Source organism: Archocentrus centrarchus, chromosome 7 (genome assembly GCF_007364275.1).
Source record: "Archocentrus centrarchus isolate MPI-CPG fArcCen1 chromosome 7, fArcCen1, whole genome shotgun sequence".
In the NCBI taxonomy this organism is placed as follows: domain Eukaryota; kingdom Metazoa; phylum Chordata; class Actinopteri; order Cichliformes; family Cichlidae; genus Archocentrus; species Archocentrus centrarchus.
In genome coordinates, this window is record NC_044352.1 from 13,450,861 (window position 1) to 13,469,492 (window position 18,632).

The window sequence follows — 18,632 nt, forward strand, 5'->3', positions numbered from 1 at the left end:
CTGTCCTCTTCAGGGACTGCGAGCAGCAGACAACGACCCCACAGCCCCTCCATATGACTCCTTGCTGGTGTTTGACTACGAGGGTAGCGGCTCCACCGCCGGCTCTGTCAGCACGCTCAACTCCTCCAGCACAGGAGACCAGGACTATGACTACCTCAACGACTGGGGCCCCCGATTTAAGAAGCTGGCTGACATGTACGGAGGAGGGGATGATGATTAAATTTGCCCAGTCACACATGTACACACACAGACACACACACACACACACACACACACACACCCTTGTCCCGTCAGCTGGCCTGCCATGCTCTGACCCCTAAAACAAGGGGCTGTTACATCCTTATTGAACACATGTTCACACTGACCAACGGACTGACCAACCAACCAATCGAATTACCCACCACAGAGGACCAGTGCCATGAGTCAGTTTCGGGTGCTGTTCTCAACCGTCTCCTGCTCTAAGCCTGTCTATGACTGAAATGGAAGCTCAGATTTTCAGGCTTCTCTCGTATTTTCACACTATTGTGCTTTTGTTTTATTTGAATGTTTTATTGTAGATGTAGGTTTTAGTTTTGTCAGATTTTTTTTTTTTACTTATATTTGTGTAGCCTTTTTTTAATTATTATTTTTATCCTCACTCCCCTTCTATTCAACCTGTTCCCCATTCCTGAGGGTTATCACTTTTCCCTTGCTGTCAGCCCCGCCCGACTCTCTGAAGAAGCTTTAGGTTGAGCTGCTTGCTTTGTCTGAGGCAAACAAAAGGAAAGAAAAGGAGAAAAAGAACATCGATATGAAAGGCCTTCCTGCGCGAAGGGCCCTTGTTTATTCTTTCTTGAACTTGAATTACTTAGAACAGAAGCACTGTTGTTTAAAAAAGTGCCTTCAGTGGTGCGTATTTTAGCAGACTCCCGCTAACTCAGGATTGGTTGCCATTTTCTGGGCTTACACGCCCCCATATGACCCCCGACCCTTTAATTCAAACCTCCCTTGTCATTTCTCCCGTTGTACTGCGGGAGATGTCAGTTCAGAGGAGTGGTGACTGGCCAATGAGGGCGCTTTATGTAGACATACTGTACATAGGCCTACAGTGTGTCTGTAACTTACAGACAAATCATTAACTTTTCAAGTCAGGCATATCTGTGCTCCTAGATCACAGCCAACTTGAATGTGATTGATTAAATCACAAAAATACATAACGGGACTGTCTTAGAGAAGAAATGCATTATGTGTCCTTGTTTATCGTGGCTTCAATAGCAGCTGTGTTTGTTTTGAGCTCTCTGTGTTTGCAGCTAAAACTTGATATGGCTTGTTACTAAATTTGAAGATTGTTTGAAGTCACATGTGTTACCTCTGTAGTGTTACTATGTATGAAGTACAGATGAGGGTTATTTCAGAAAATGCATTTGAAGGTCTGCCTTTCAGATAACTTGAGGTCTGCATGTATCCAAAGGTAACAACATGGCTCCAGTTATTGTGCAGTAGAAATGTCACAGAAACGGTATTAACTGTACTTTTATGAAGGGGAAAAAAAGCTACTAGATGACTTCAAATAGCTCTGATAGCATTACTTACAGAACAGTGATCTTGTCCAGGCCCCATTCTGAGTCCCTCTGTCTCCCTCGCTCTTTATTTTTTATTTTTTCCCTTCTGTTGACTCACTGTTGTTTCTCAACAAACTTTTAATATACAAACTCTGGTGCTGGTCCCTGTCAGAGAAACTGTGGGAATTGAGCCTCAGCCAGGGACTTAGTGCCTTCACAATCTGTCTCTTTTCAGGCAGCGTTTCATTCATCTGAAATTTTCTCCTAAAATTTTTGGCTTTGAGTTCAAGAGGTTTTTAAAAGAAGTTAGTAAAAGGGAAAGTCTATAAGAAATTCTGCACTTTATCAAAGCAGAAAAGCAAAACTAAAGCTTCAGTAATAATGTTTTCTATGAGACAGACATTTTGAAAGGCAGTTTTGTTGTGACTTAATGAAAGAGCAGCACTACCCCGGGTTTTTATAATCATATTTCAGGGCAATGTAAAGAGAACTGGGGGTGTGGGGGGGTGGTCTGTGTTTTATTTTATTTAAATACACAAAACATTTCACAGAGGGACCAGACGCTGGCTACGGATAGAAAGGTTTAATCATTCCTTATCTTCTGAGCACCCATTCAAAGGCTTCTCAGTGGTAGCTAGTGTGGATTGACCAGTTCTTCTATAAATTAAGAATATAATGAATACTGGGTAGAAATCTCAACAGTTATCTTCAGATGACATGACAAGAATGATTCTGCACTCTTACTCTTTTTTTTTTCCTGCCATTTTTTCACCTGCTCACTGTTCATTTACTCAGATAAAAACAATATGGCCAAAAGAGCATTTTAAGTATAATCATGAAAAATGATGATGTGACAAAAGTAAGTATGCTTTCAGAGTGGATGTATAGAAGTTGACTTCTGACAAGATAAATGTATTTTTTATGCAAACTTAATAGAAATAAAAAGAGGAATATGATTTAACTATGGACAAGGAAAGGAACATCTATATATATATATATATAATTAATAAAGCTCACAGGGTAACAATCTCTTTAAAATGAGATAGTTGTAACTCAAATCTTGCGTTGTAGAGCCTGAAACCGGTGATGTTCAGCACAGCTGTCAGCTCAGACATGAGAAACTGAGTGGTTCCCCCAGCTTACTGCTGGATAAGCTCTTATCTATCCGACTGCTCCTCACCCTCCAGAATATCTACACAAAATAAACACAGCTGTTACTTTCTGCTATTTGTGATTATTTCTGACATGTGTTGTATATACAGAACATTTTTATACATTTGATGACATGATTTATCTGTTTCTGTGTGGTCTTTGCATTCCCTTTCTCCGTAGTTTTGTTTCAGTCAAATACCTGGCAAATTATATTTCACAAAAAGCCATGTGCATTTAAACGAATCTGTAGGATTCTATAAGAGCTTACAGCCATACTCGTGTCGCTGTTCAACTTTTGCTTCATTTTTAGCAAAAAGGCTCCACTTAAAACCAACTTGTACAGTCTATACTAGTACACACTCACTCCTTTAGGCCTTACTGTATATGTGAGTGTTCTATAATATAGGAGCCCTTTTAGCGTTGTTCTAATTCAGCAGTAAAGCTGCAACTTTACTGATGGCCATCCAGTGTTTGCAGAATAAAGATGTGCTTCACGGACCGCTCGTACTTTCTTATTGGACATTCAGGCCAGATTCAGGGCCAGTCGTAACACAAAGCCCCACTTTACACAACATAACTGACCTTTAGAACTGTGTTGTTTAGATAACACGATGACATTACAATACTGAATGTTTGTCAATGACTCACAATTACACAGCAGCAAATATATCAGTGGATTGGGTCAGGTTTTGGCTCCCCATTTAAATGCAATTTATAAGGGGAAAGAAAGGGTGTTTGGCCATTACTTGTTACATACCTGGTCCACTTGTTTTATTGATGTTCCTCTACTAAAGGGAGAGAAAGAATTAACAAACAAGAATACAGGAAGAAATATTGCACTGCTGCAGTCCAACCCCAACTTCTGTTTTAGTTAAAGGACATTTAGTCTCACTCTGGACACTGCCTGACCACAGACACACCCATGATGGGAGGCTCCAACAGAAGCCAAACGTTTGTCCTGCAATGGCAAGAATCACAAAGACAAGCAGCAGTGTTTCATGAAAGTTATCCTAATACTATTCAAGTCCAAGTGTACATAATGTAGTATTTGCTTGAAGCTAAAGAGACAAAGTTAGCCAAACTGTAACTGTACAACTGGAGCTTTTTGCATGTGTCTTTTTTATAATGGACAGATGAGTTCTATTACAGTAACCATACTACATTTCAAAAAGTGTTGCAGCCCGCATGACAGGCGCTGCAGTCCAGAAGGCATTCTGGTTGTACCATAGTCACATAGTTTCAAATGGAGGAGAAAAAAAAATTATGAAAAAATAATTGCACAGTTATTGAGTCAAAAGACTTTTTTTGTAAATTGTCAACAGCACAAATATTTTGTATTGTTGTTTGTACCATTTTGTAAAAAAAAAAAAAAAAAAAAAAAAAAAAGAGAGAAAAAAATCAACAAAAAAAAGGGACCGAGTCTGTTGTTTCAAGCGTGTGTTTATAGTGCCACTGCAATCTTGGTTTCCAAATACCGTACAGTACATGCGCAGCCTTGCAGATCAACCTTGTAATATAGACGCTGAGCTGGAGATTCCCTGTCAGCACCATGTGTTATAAATAAAATTTCCCCTCCTTGTAAGAACACTGCCTCTTGTCTTTTCTTTGTCACCCGCTGATTCCTGCAAGCATTGCCATTCCTCATAGTCATCTTATTTTTAAAGTGCTAATGTGATGTAAGAAGCCCTATTTTTCATATCGCTGAAAAGTTTTTCTATTACTCAGGCATTTGTTTTCACAATATTAAATTGTCGGCGTGTTTGTGGGGATAGAAAAGCTGCATAATTTACTCCAAACATGATAATGCTCATATTCTTTAATGTTTCTATTTTCCGGTAAACTATATTAAACACTTTTTTTTATGCCCTGTAAAAGAAGCAGATGTGTGTACATTCACTTATTAAATTACATTTTTAAACACACAAACACCATATGTTCTTTGCATGTAAGTTCCCTTTCTAGTTCTGAAAAAAAAAAAAAAATACTCAAAACAATTCCACAATGTTAGACTCAGAATCAAAGAGAATTAAAAATGATGATGTGTCTTGCCTTGCATCCCTTTAATATGTTGATGATTGAGTGTCGTATTCCAAATTAGGTTTAGTGCCAGCACTGAGAAAAAAAAAACCTAAGCTGAAATGATCAACAGAGGCTGTTCATTTGTCAGCTGTGCCTGACAGAGACATCTTCCAAGGTGAAATAATGAAATATTTCCCAGCTGAAGGAGATGAAATGCAGAAAGGAAAAACACAAAGAGATACATTTAATTCCCTTTATTTCTGGCATCGCATCTTCAAGTAATTATTATTTACACCGTAAAAGAAATTCAGCAATAGTGAAGTGTATAAGGCTGATCAGAGGTAACCTGTAAATATAAACAGAAATCAGTTAGCAATCAATGCAAGCAGTCATAGCAGCATGAGGAACCGGATGAGATGACCCTTACTTGCTCTCTTTTTCCACAGTGGGTCAATGAACCAAGAGCAGACTGCATCTCCTCATTGATTGACCTGTCAGAGCACACCAAAGCACACACAGAAGAAACCCTGCTGGTATACACTGCTTACACAACAACTCATGAACACACAAATCTTCTCTGCAAACTGCAAGAAAACTGATGGTAAATTGAAACCTGCTCCTGCTCTCCGACCAGTCAAGCTGCTGTGCTGACGGGTTGACTTATTTGACTTTCTGACAGGTAAGTCAGAATGAATTATTTCAGGCAGAAGTCACAACATTATCAGAATTGCCCCCATGCTGAATTTTGACCCTGTTCGGGTTTATACATGTGGGTGGTTTACAAGCGATGTAGATCAGAGCTGTAACTTGTTTTTACATCCTTAGCTAGGTTTTGCCGGTCAGCACATTTCCCGTGTCTAGAAAGAGATTAAAAGGTAATAATGTTACACTTGACTAAAAGAGACCTTATCACATATTAGTTCAACATTTCAGGAAATATCCTTATTTGCCTTTTTACCAAGAGTCAGATGAAAAGACTGATCCCACTCTGATATCTGCTCTTTAGTATGCAGGTAGCTGGTTTGCTTGGCTTGCACAAAGATTGCAAGCTCTCCTGGCTGAGATAATAGATACTATTCTGTATATGAATATGTAACATAACCTAATAACATGTTGCAATCTATTTCTTTTAATCCTCTACTAAAACAGTAGCAAGTGAAAACACAAAGGTTTGTCCTTCCCTGTCAGTGTTGGTTTAGTCATGAAAATTAATCAACTATAAGTAAACCTAGCAGGGTGGCATGGTGGTGCGTTGGCTAGCACCGTCACAGCACAGCAAGAAGGACCTGGATTCAGATCCAGGCTGGAGTCTTTCTGCATCTGCGAGGGTTCTCTCTGGGTACCTGGGCATGCCAGTTAGGTTAACTGGGGATTCTAAGTTGGCCATAGCCATGAATAAAATCAGAATAATGCTCAGGCTCAAGTTTGGGAATTTCAACTACTATTTAACATAATCAAAATATATGAGGTAATTTATGAAAGACAGAGAAACTATCATTTATATCACAAATAGTTTTGCAACGCAGTCAAGAGTACTTTGTGGGCAGTGGGTGGTTTTAGACAATGTTATGCAAGACTAACCATGGATGGCTGCTTATTAAAATATTAGTGTTTATTACACTCCAAAAGGAGTTAGACCGCAGTTAATATTCAGCCAGAACAAACACAAGTGATCTGTTTTAAGTCCTAACTCATATGTGAGATTATATGCATGCTTAGGTATAAAAGATAAAGTAACAAAAAAAGCAACAGGCACAGACCCAGAGAGATGGAAATAAAATCATGCGTGAAACTAAGCAAAGAAATGCAGAGCTAGATGGAAAACTTTGGATTCCTTGAGTTTCTAAAATGAACCTTTTGTTCAAACTTTCTTCTAAAACCAAGATCAAAGAGAGGCAACAGAGGCGTGCAAAGTCAGGTGTGAAACCAGTTCACACGGACTGTTAAAGTTTGACTGAAACACAAGTGGGTCAACAGTGAAAATCCTACTAAGCATACAGGATTGAAGCAAAAGCATTCAGCCTCTTGATCACACACTGCCTTAGCTGTTTTGCTCGTATGTTATGGCTTTAATGGATTTGTTTCCTATCAGATAGCCTTACTGACTACAAAAATTAAGATTCACGTAGTAATTTAAATTGTAGGCCTACCAAGCAGCAAATTATTCATTATTCATTTATCAAATCCAGGGTCATGGGGGTGGTTCCAGCTCTCATAAAGCAAGAGGCAGGGTATACCTCAGACAGGTTGCCAGAGGGCTAAGGTAATAATGTTACAGGCTACTATTCACATTCACACCTACAATTTTGGAGTCACCAGTTAACCTAAAATGCATGTTTTTGGACTGTAGGAGGAAACCAGAGCAGGCACAGGGAGAACATGGGAGCTCCAAACAAGGGATCCCCAGTCAGCCAGTGGAGTTGAACTCAGGACTCTCTTGCTGTGAAGCAACAGTGCTAACCACCGTGCCATCCAAGTAGCAAATTGTGATTTTGAAAGTAGTAAAGAAAATGATATAATGTGTAATACATACTTAACAAAAGGTAATATATACAAAAACACCCACAAGTACCCCTCGAAAATTATTTAATTATGGTACTTTAAATTCATAACTTCCACTCTTTCCCTTCCAGTTCTACAGTTTGTGTGCAGCTGCATACTTAACAGTGGATTATTTTTTATACAGCTCGAACAAACAAGATGAAGTGCCTGGTTTAGTTTTGTTCTGTTACAGTAGGTAGATTTCTGTTAACTTTTGGAGAGAGTTTGGTTAGGCTGTTTCTTCCATTTTCCTCTTCATAAACAACATATGTGTTTTCCCATCTCTCTCTATTTAAAACCACCTTGAAGGAACAGCAGCTTCTCTCACACACTTGACATGAAACCACAGAGAAGATTGAACCTCTTTCATTAAGAACATATAAAGTCTCTATCTGGTTCAGTTTCTGTTTTGGCTACAGTCCTCTAGTTCATTTAAGGTACATGTAGACACACTCAAAACTGCTAATTGAACTGTTGCCAAGAGGGAAACTGTCGTCATAAAAAAAAAAAAAAATGAGGACAAGATTAAGTACTGTGTTTCCCATCACTGATCACAGCATCTCATGACATCAATGCGACTGACATCAACAGGAAATGCACCTTTTAAAAACAGCGTGCATGTATGCTGGACTTACAGGTCACCACAAGGAAAACTGAACACTTCATAAAAGCACAAATGAATCATCGAGGGTTCTTGTTCAGCAAATAGGCATAAAAATATTGGGAAACTAATTTACTCCTAAAAAGAAAAAGAAAAAAGCATTTGTGTATTGCTTTGAAACACTGTTTCTAAGAAAGCAGCAAATATAGAAGAATCCAAGGCAGCATTTAGTGATGAGTCTAAGAAACCATCTACTCGGTAAAGGTAGCAAATAAATTGCCTCAAATTGGTACATAATTCATCCATTCGCTTATCCTGTTCAGGGTCGCGGGGGGGCTGGAGCCTATCCCAGCTGTCATAGGGTGAGAGGCAGGATACACCCTGGTCAGGTCATCAGTCTGTCACAGGGCTACCATTATAAATGTCTTCTGCAATTATTCTTCAGAGGTTTGTCAGAAACATGAATGCTTTGATTAAAAAAACTCTGTCTCCATGAATCACAATGGAAATTTATTGCAAAAAAAAGAAAATTGAATTGAATTTGAGCTATTTGATGTTCTACCATAGTCCTGGTGATAGGCCAATTAGACATAATTTATACTAGCAATATAGTTATACTAATGGCATCATAAATTAAGGTAATTAATGCCCTAACATTCCTGCCAACATACTTATCTTCATAAAACACTTGGATGGCTCTTTTTAAACTTCATATTTAAAAGTTGTGATACTGAACTTTGTTAACTTACACTTTGTTGACTTACTAACTTCAGGTTTTATGTGTCAGGACAATAAAATCATCTGGTCCTTACCAGATTAGGTAAATACAACCCCAGATGAACTACAAAACATGACATATTGCAGTGTATCATTATTTATTTAACAAAAACTAAGCTAAAACATAGAAGCTATGTGTAAAAAACTAAGTTCATCCTTACTATGTCCATAGGAATTAAGAGGGAAAGTATTAGCCATGTGCTGCTTGATTAATTAATCATAAGCAACTGTGAGCACCTGCCAAGGAGGAACAACATCAGCAATGAGCTCAAAGATGTAATCGTTGCTGCACATCAATCTGTGAAAGGTTATCAGGCCATTTCCAAAACAGTCTGAGGTCCATCATTCTGCAGTGAGAAACATTATTCACAAGTGGAAAACATTCAAGAAAGTGCGAATCTTCCCAGGAATGGACATCTCAGCAAATTCACCCCAGAGTCAGACAGTTCAACCTATGGAAGCTTGTTTCTGCCACTGAGAAAAAATTGGGTTTTTTGGCTATCCATAACTCAAAAAATTTTGAGTTATGGATGATTTTTTCTTTTAGTGGCTTCCAATGCTCAGAGAAACTAATACAATTTGTTGAGTCATTTGAAACACTGCATTTTAAATTACCCACTCAGTAAAACATGTTGCCCTCGCTACTTCAGTAGTTCAGTAGATGCTGAAGTACATGCCTTACAAACCTTTATTTACATCTGCACCATGAACGCATCACAGGGATGAAAAGGAAAAGGGGATGTGTTGTTGATGTACACTGGTCATGGGATCTTTTTTTTTTTTTTTTATTACTGAGCAAGTATCTCCATGCTGTCACTGGAATCAATGCCAGGCTGCAGCACAAGAAAAATTAACTTATTAAGTAGTAATATGCATTCACCCTGCCTATCCGATTTAATCCCTTGTTAACTGAAGGCATGCTGAAAACTGATTGCCGGAATTTGCCAAAAAGTGATTGCTGTTGTAAACGACTTGTTGGTCTATAATGTGTCAAAAAAATGTCTCTCATGAATGCAATCAAGTCATTTTTAGCCAGAAATAACATTCCTGTCACAAGGTAGAACAAAAAGTGTCACTCATTCTAAAACATAAGTAAATAAATGACAGATTTGTATAGTGCCTTTCAAGAAATCCAAGGATGCTTTACAAAAAAAAGTAAATAAATAAACAGCAAATAAATAAACTCTTTTTCTAGAGAGATCTGTCCAGCAGAAATGGCAACAAATAGAGTTCTATGAAGACATTTTAAGTGGCTAAAAACGACTGGATTGATTATAATGTCGATCACAGTCTAAGTACAATAATAACACAGTTTTAAAGATACTTGCAGAACAAGTCAATTCATTATTTCCTGCTGACTACAGCTTATTTCTCAATATAAGCAAAGATGTTGCACATAAAAAATACATAGAAACATTGGCAGTCACGTTTTGGCATGAATCCCTCTGGCTCACTTTAACGTTTGGCTTAGGTTTTATTAAATAAATAAGGACATGGTGTGATTTGTCATGTGTGACCTAATTTTAAGAACCAGATTATTTTTTTGTCTGATATGTAAAACCTTAGAACTGAAAGATATAGATTTCATTATTATTATTATTATTGCATTATTATTATTATGGCGGCACGGCCACAGTGGTTAGCACTGCTGCCTCACAGTTAGAATAACATCTGAAAGGTCTGGGTTCTATTACCCCCCCCCCCCTCGCGACCCTGAACAGGATAAGCAAATGGATGAATGGATTATTATTATATTTATATTATAAAAACTGCTCAAAAAATTAAAGGAACACATCAATGAGGGAAAAAATGATGCTGGATATCTATAATGATATGGACTTGATAATGCGTTGGGAATGAAATGATTCCACATCGTTTGATAATTCAAACTGGAAAAATGATGCAGCAGACTGGCCTATTTTGCAGAAATTTCACTGCAGCAACTCACAATGGTACTCAGGTACTTCAGGTCAAGGTTACTGAGATTCGAACTCATCCGAGATTTTTAGTAGCTCCATCTATGGTGTGAATTTGTACAGCCTAGGTCACGTTGTTCTCAAGTTATGACCAGCATTAAAGTTTCTGTGGAACAGACGCTGCCAACACCAGCGCCATACTTTAACTTTTTCTTCAAAACAGCCGAGTTAAAAATGTCAGTGGCCTCCACCTGTAAAATCAATCATGTTTTGGGGGTTTTCTCATTGTTGCCCCTCTAGTGCACCTGTTGTTAATTTCATTAATACCAATGCAGTTGAAACTGATTAACAACCCCTTCTGCTACTTAACTGACCAGATCAATATCCCAGAAGTTTAACTGACTTGATGCTATCCTCTGATTAAAAACTGTCCCTTTAATATTTTACACACCAGTACCTGTTACCCTATTGAAATAAAGGACTAAGGATTTGGTGAACTAACAAATGTCCAAGATAACCTTGTAACAAAAGAAGTCAAATCTTGAATCACTGAACAACACTCATGATCCAAATATTAATTCCCAGAGCCACACCACAGGGAATTTTCCACGTTTTGCATTTGTTTAATTACTTTTTTTTTTATCTTAGATTAGAAAGCAAATTTCTGCAACATTTCAGATTCTCCATAACATCTTTTAAGTAAAATCTTCTTTAGATCTGAATAAACCATCAAGCACCCAAGAGCATCACAGGTGTGCACAAAGTGTCAAGCTTTTTGATCTAATGTTCAAGGAAACTGCCGTTTGCTTTGATGATACCACCGAAAATATCTTACTGAGCTGTGGTTTGTCACTTGGAATGGTTTTCCACTGATGCTGCTTTCTCACAGGCCTTATTATGGTCACAGGTGATCATGATTTAGAAGTAATGACCCATGAAACAGCATTACCAACGTGGCATTATGAAGACAAAGAGTCCATTGATCAATCAAAAATAAATCTGTTGGCAGTAATGGCAGGAAATTTGTCCTTTGTGAAATTAAAGAAACCTCCTGTGTCATCACAGACCCTAGCGTTCATGTTTTGGTTGATCTTGGATTTCCACTACTCAGCACACACTGGAAGCAAAAGGGGGGAGGAGAGAGGTGGTCCCTCAGGACAGAGAATCAACCGTTGCCTACATTCTCTGCAGATAATTGAACAAATTAGCAATGAACAGCTGTTACCTGTTAAAATGACCCGCTTTCATTTTATCACCATGGACAAGAGGTCTGATAGCATCTGCATGCTGCAGCTGTCAGCCATTCTGATTAGGTTGCCAATTCCTGCTTTCAATATATCATGACAAACATAATTACCTCAACATCTCTTTTTATGGATTCTACAAATCGCCTGGTGCACAGAGCATGCCAAGTGACCATCAATTACAGCCACAGTCTGCTGGTAGCACGACCACTTGGCTGCTACGACTTTGTCAACCTCCTTCCTTTCAGAGAAAAGATGGTCTTTAATGTTACTGTAGCTGGAAGGCTATTTCACTTTTTAAAATTAAGATAATAGGGGGTACATGAACTTAATGGCCTGACCTCAAAGCCTCCCTGCTATGGACTTATCAATGGTATTACCTCTTGCAACCTCGTGAAGTGGAGAGAGACTACTTGCTGTGACGTTGTCCTTTTGCTATTCAAGGAGAATGAGTTCAAGATTGGAGACTTGGGCAATAATAGCCATTTATAAAGTTTTGGCATTTATACTGTTGCAGTTAAGTGGCTATAAAAGAGTAGTTAGAATCAAAAGTGTACAGGTTAATTGCCTTAAAGTGAATGAAAAAACTGACCCCATGGTGATGGATTTTAAATGTAAGTGCATTATGAGGGTGGAAATTTCTGTTGATTATGTGAAAAAAGAGCAAAGTTAAATAAAAAACAAAGAAAGAACTTTTTAATTATTAAGTCTCCTGTTAGTTCTGATGAAATAACAAGTTATTCTCCAAAATATTAGACTGTGAAAAAAAAAGCAAATTAACAAAAGCTGCTAATTTTCTTTTATTATAAAATGATGAAATGACTGCGGAGGCTGATGTTAAAAGAGTCAGTTGGTCACATGGGTTTTATCAACACAAACTCCCACTCTGACTATTACAGTCTTTACACTCTTTATTTTGGTTTCAGGTCTTTTTGGCTGCTCAAGAGTTGGTAGAGAATCAGTTCTAGTATTCTTGAGCAGCAATATGTAGTAGTGGATGCTGATGTGGTTCAGGAAATGGAAAGAAATCCTCAGGATCACACATTGTTTTCTAAGACTGGCATCATTATAAAAAGATCACAGAAAAGAAAACGTTAACCAAAGCATTTTACAGTTTTCCTGTTGTTACTCTGATGGTGTCCTTTGGCGCATGCAAAGAGATCAAAATGTGAAATTTGTAATTAGTTTCTTTCCAGAGCAGAGCAACAACCCAGAACAAACTATAGCAACAACTCTCTTACGGCTGTATGTAGATGTTTTATGTGTTTAATCATATCATTAGTTTTCCTGGATGAGAAAGATCTTATGAAGGAAAAAAAAAAAATTCACTGCCGCCAGCTTCAACCTTTGAAATACTGGACATTATTCCATGTGCCAAATCATGCCTCGTCTTACAGGCATCTCAAATCCTCCTCCTCGATTATGTGGTCACACAGTACACCAATCAACAGATGACCTTTTACTGTAGGAACAGTCATAAACACAGCAGGAGGAATGTGGGTGTGATCTGTAGGCTAAGCAGTCAGGGAGAAATGATGAAGTAGAATGGACTGGTTATCTACAGATTGTCTCATTTGTGCAGAATAGTGATTTGGAATAGAAATCTTTTGGATGACAACTCCATACTTGGAAACTTCCAGCTCTGGACTGCAGTGATTACACAAACCATCAAGAAATCTTAGAAGAACTAAGTGATAACAGAAAACAAGCCAAAGGAAGATAGAGACTCAATTAGTTAAGTCCCCAATAAGGTACACTATAAACCCTTGAGACCCTATTTTTTGCAGAAATGAAGAAAATAGAAGATTTTCAACTGAGAAAGTGAGTGCTAAGGGTATTTAAAAGTGAGGCATTTCACACCCAGCAAAACAATACAAACACTTTTTCTGTCAGGGGTTTTCTCAGCCAGCGTAGTGAAACTTCCCCAATTCCCAACACAGCACCTTCAGTTTAATGCTTTATATTTTAGTTATAAAAGCAAAGTGTGTATTGTTTCATAAAAATAAAGAAATTGCCTGAACATGGATTTTTTTTTTTTTTTTTTTTATTATTATTCTGCAGATGTACAATAGGATATCTGAAGATTTCATCACAGGACACAAAAGTAACTGCTGCCCATAGTTATTATACTATTTTAATTTGTTGTGAATGCAATTTAAAACAAAACATGCACAGAGAAAAAATATGATAAAGCAATAACTAATACAGTAGCTCCATCTGAGGGCATTTTTCAAACTTCTGTGTAGGTAAGATGGTCAGATTGTGTTGACAGTGTGTGTATGTGAGTGATAGATGGCTGCTCTGTGAATAGCTGTGAAGCATAATATGATTTAAATGTAGGAATGGGATCTAAATGTGATTTCAGATAGTACTATGGGCCCATAGCTTCTCTCCTTTACCCCTGTCCCTCGCTAGCCATAATGTGGTCATCTGCAGCTCTCCTCTCCGGGGTGTGGTCTCACTGACCCAGGAGGCCATATTATCACCTTCAATCTCAGCCTTTAGACGCCTCTTTGAAATGACTCTCAAATCAAAACACTCCACCTGCCAATGCTGTCCCAAACTGTGGTTCTCAGAAAGTATGAAGTGACTACACTCTGTTGATGTGGTGACTGATGAAAAGGAGTGGAAACTTTCACGATTGCTTGCCATGCGTGATTATGTGGCTCTCTTGACTTGACTGTTTGAACCCCCTCTCATTTCTCTTGAGATCCCACTCCTCCCCTACAGCGCAGTCACTCTCTGAAAGGATTAGAGGAAGAGTTCACTTCAGGGGCATCAGGCAATCTGCATACAATAGCCCACCACAACTGTGTATAAATCAACATTGATGTAAGACAATAAAGTCAATGCGGTGTGGCTATTTGTTTATTCTTATTACACAGAGCTATGCACTTTGGATCATTCAGAGTAAATGCATTACTTAAAGAGAATTCAGAACACAGACTGCCTATGCCATCTCTATTTCACTCAATGTGTTCCCCATCTGTGTCCCCAGAGGTGGTCCAGCAGTCCACTAAGGCAGCCATTAGACGGATATCCAATCAGACTTGGGCCATTCGCTTTTCCAGCATCTTCTTCTGTCTGCCACAACCTCAGGCTATCATAGAGGAAATGAAAGTCACTGATGGAGAATCTGAGGTAATGGTATGGATAGATAGATGACTGGTCTGACTGTGTCTGCAAAGATCTCTCTCGGTGTATATATATATAAACACTGACATGACGGAAAAACCACAAGATAATCACGCCTGCTTTGTGAGGAGTAATGTCATCCAGTATATAAGAAAATTGCATTGGGGGAGGATGGTTATCAGTCAGAGTTGTAGTGTTATTGTTAGCGATGAGAGCTTGTCTAGGTCCAGATTGATTTAATGCCGTAAAGTTTCCTATACAGCATGGAGCTTACCCTGACCTTTCAGGGGAAAAATTTCATTTTGGAACCTGCCTCCTGTGTAGCTGCCAAGTCACCAAGGTACTGTTAGCCCAAGCCCAAAACCACTCCAACCAGTCAGTCATGAGTGGAAATAACCAACTGGCTCTAACTTAAGAAGTTCAACATAAATGCTAAATTCTATTTTTTCCAGAAGATCACAACAGAAGCAATAATATTCTTTTTTTTTTGTTCAACAAGTACTTTGATATATGCAGGGGAAGAATGATTTGTTGAAATCTGCTGCAGATAATTTAGTGCTTTTAAACACTGTACGTACACCCCCAATTAGAGCCGATAATTACGGCTGCTGTTTGTTTCACCTCTTTGAATTCTGTTTTCCAAGATCACTTTGCGATAGCAGAGACACTTAAAAACAAAATTGCTTCCTACAAGCACATTGTGTCTTCTCATGCTGTCCTTCATAGACACACACACACACACACACAAGGTACTGCCTGTCAAAAATAAAGCAGCAAACAGTACAAGTATTTAAAAACCTGAATGTCTCTGATAATAATCCTAAACCAAACCTTTCAGATCTGACAGCTGGAAAATGTCAAGACAGACTCGATTTTTTTTCCCCCTAAATTATTAACATGGAAATGGAACTGGCATTTCCGATTCTGCAAGATAATATGTAATCTTGACATTTATCTGTTTATAGATTCTACATTTAAATCCAATCTTTGATATTTGCAGGCTTTTGTCTTTTTAGTCTGCGTAGGAAAAACATTTCACCGCTGTGCTAAAATAGACACAGCGGGTGTCTTTAAGTGCAGCCACATTTCCAACAATTGGGATGCTGTGAAAACTGTAAATAACAGAATTCAATAATGTGGAAATCTTTTGAACCATATGTTTGATTAAAAAAAAAAAAAAAAAAAAACAGTACAAAGAAAGGATATCAGATGTTCAAACTTGGAAAAGCTGGAAAAAATGTTGAATTTAATGCCAGGATTGAACAGACTGTCAGCTGGACACTTCTCTCAAAGTTTTTCCAGCTCACTGTTACGTTCTTACCTGGAAACAAATAAATAAACAATAAGATAGGCTTTTATTTCCAGTCTTTGATTATCCATTATTGTTGGTGTCTTGATATTTTAGAGGGCCATAAAAACACCTCTTTCCAATAGCTTGACGCCGACCTCCAGTGATGGGAACAGGGTTCAAAATACAAAGCAAAGGTTGTAAGACCCAAATGTCCATCAGGCAATGCCTACCGAAAACACAAACAAACTCTGGCATCAGACTTGCTGGATTTTTTTAACTCATGCTGAGTTTCAACTAAACACTAAACTAAACAGGTACACATGTTGCTGTTTTTTCCACTGTTGCTGTGGGGCACACTTATTTATCTGCTCCAATCCCTGTGGTAAAGTTGGTAGCCAGCTGTTTAACAGTGGCGCATCTCACTATTGTTTTGTATTGCTCTGAAAATACACTATTAAGCAAACCAGCAAGGGAAGAAGACACAGTGTACTTTATACTCCGCTTTTGTTGATAATGAGGTTTGATGGCAAAGCCTTGCTAAAACACACCAAGAATACAGTGCTGTGGGAAAGTATTTGTCCCCTTCCTGATTTCTTTTTTTTTTTTTTTGCATATTTGTCATATTTAATTGTTTCAGATCATCAGACTAAATGTAATATTAGACAAAGATAAGCTGAGTAAGTACTGTGGGGAAAAGTATCCAGTTCCCAGCTACTATAGGGCAAGAGGTGGGGTACACCCTGGACAGATCACCATTTTGTTTCAATGCTAACACAGAGAGCCAGACAACCATGCACAGCTATGGGCTATTTAGAATTACCAAATAACCTAACCCCACTAACTGTATGTCTTTGGACCGTGGGAAGAAGCCGGAGTACCTGGGGAGAACCCATGCAGATATGGGGAGAACATGCACACTTCACACAGAGAGACCTCGGCCACATGGTGGATTCCAACCCGGGACCTTCTTGCTGTGAGGCAACAGTGCTATCCACCACCTCGCCATGCTTACATCTGGCACAAAACTAACTGCTTTGCTGCTCCAGGATCTGGATGACTTGCCGCAATTTGTGGAACCATGAATTCTGCTCTCTACCAGACAATCCCGAAGGAGAATGTCCAGCCATTAGTTCATGCCCTGAAGCTTAAGCGCACCTAATGCAGATCTGAAACACACCAGCAAGTCCACCTCTGAGCAGCTCAAAAAAAAGAAAAAGAAAAAAAAAGGTTTTAGAGTGGCCTAGTCAAAGTTCAGACTTAAAGCCAATTGCAAACCCTCCTATGTGGCTGAATTAAAATTCTGCAAAGAAGAGTGGGTCAAAATTCCTCCACAGCGATGTCAAAGAGTCATTGCCAGTTAGTGCAAATGCTGCCAAGAGTGGTACAACCAGTTATTAGGTTTAGGGGGCAATTACTTTTTCACACAGCGCCAGGGTTTGGATAGCTTTTTCTCCTTTAATAAATTAAATCTTCGGTGTGTAATATTTTCACCACTAGATGTCAGTAGATTGTAGATTTCGGTCAACTGAGTTCTGTTTTTCTGGCTATGGTGGCTGCTATAGGACAAGCATGTTTCAGTCAGCTAAGAGCAATCAAAAACATTACATTTAGACTGTACCCCATAATGGCCACAAGTGGCTGGCGGTTTCACCTACTGTATCCTCCCCGGAATTTTTCCCTATTGTGCAGGCTGTCAGTCCACTGTTTACCTCAGCTGTCACTGCCAGGTGAAAAGCCTGCACCTTTATTTACTCTGGCAGAGGCTGCAAAACTTTGTGAAAGGAGTCCAGTGCTGGTTGATGAGTCAGTGAAGCTCACTTCTGACCAATGACAGCGATACACAGGTGAGTTGTTGAGGATACTTTTCTGCTGATAATCAGAATCTTTATTGTCATTGTACACAGAAGTTGCACAACGAAATTTAAAATGCATTCCTTTCTAGGTGCCTCAGACAATAAATAATAAAATAATAAAAATATGAGTGATAAAAATGATTACTAAAATACAGTGCACAATAGTAAATTAACAGACGAATCTAGCCCCAATACACACCAACGCACGCACACAGTCAGCACTACCACCCCACATCACTGTCCAAACCACACAGAGTTCAGTTCAATGATAGCCCTGGCATAAAAGCTGTTCCTCAGTCTGTTTGTTCTGGCCTTCATTGTCCTGAAACGTCTGCCTGATGGCAGTAGCTGAAACAAGGAGTGTCCAGGGTGTGAGGGGTCCTGGAGGATGTTCTGTGCCCTCCTCTGGCAGCGGGCATTGAACAGTTCCTGGAGGGAGGGCAGGGGACAGCCTATGATCTTTTGAGCCGTGTTGATGATTCGCTGGAGTGTTTTCCTGTCTGCTGCTGTGCAGCTGTTGAACCACACGCACAGACAGTAGGTCAGGATGCTCTCTACAGAG

General features: G+C 38.8%; 1 protein-coding gene across 1 annotated transcript in view; it reads left to right on the forward strand.

Moving 5' to 3' along the window:
- The window catches only part of LOC115782933 (cadherin-4-like), a 267,755-nt gene extending 263,477 nt beyond the window's left edge, over positions 1-4,278 (forward strand). Inside the window, exon 17 of the mRNA XM_030733471.1 lies at positions 14-4,278. Within this exon, the coding sequence (XP_030589331.1) occupies positions 14-220 (207 nt within the window). The 3' untranslated portion in view covers positions 221-4,278. The remainder of the gene's footprint in view (positions 1-13) is intronic.
- The last annotated feature ends 14,354 nt before the right edge of the window (positions 4,279-18,632 follow it).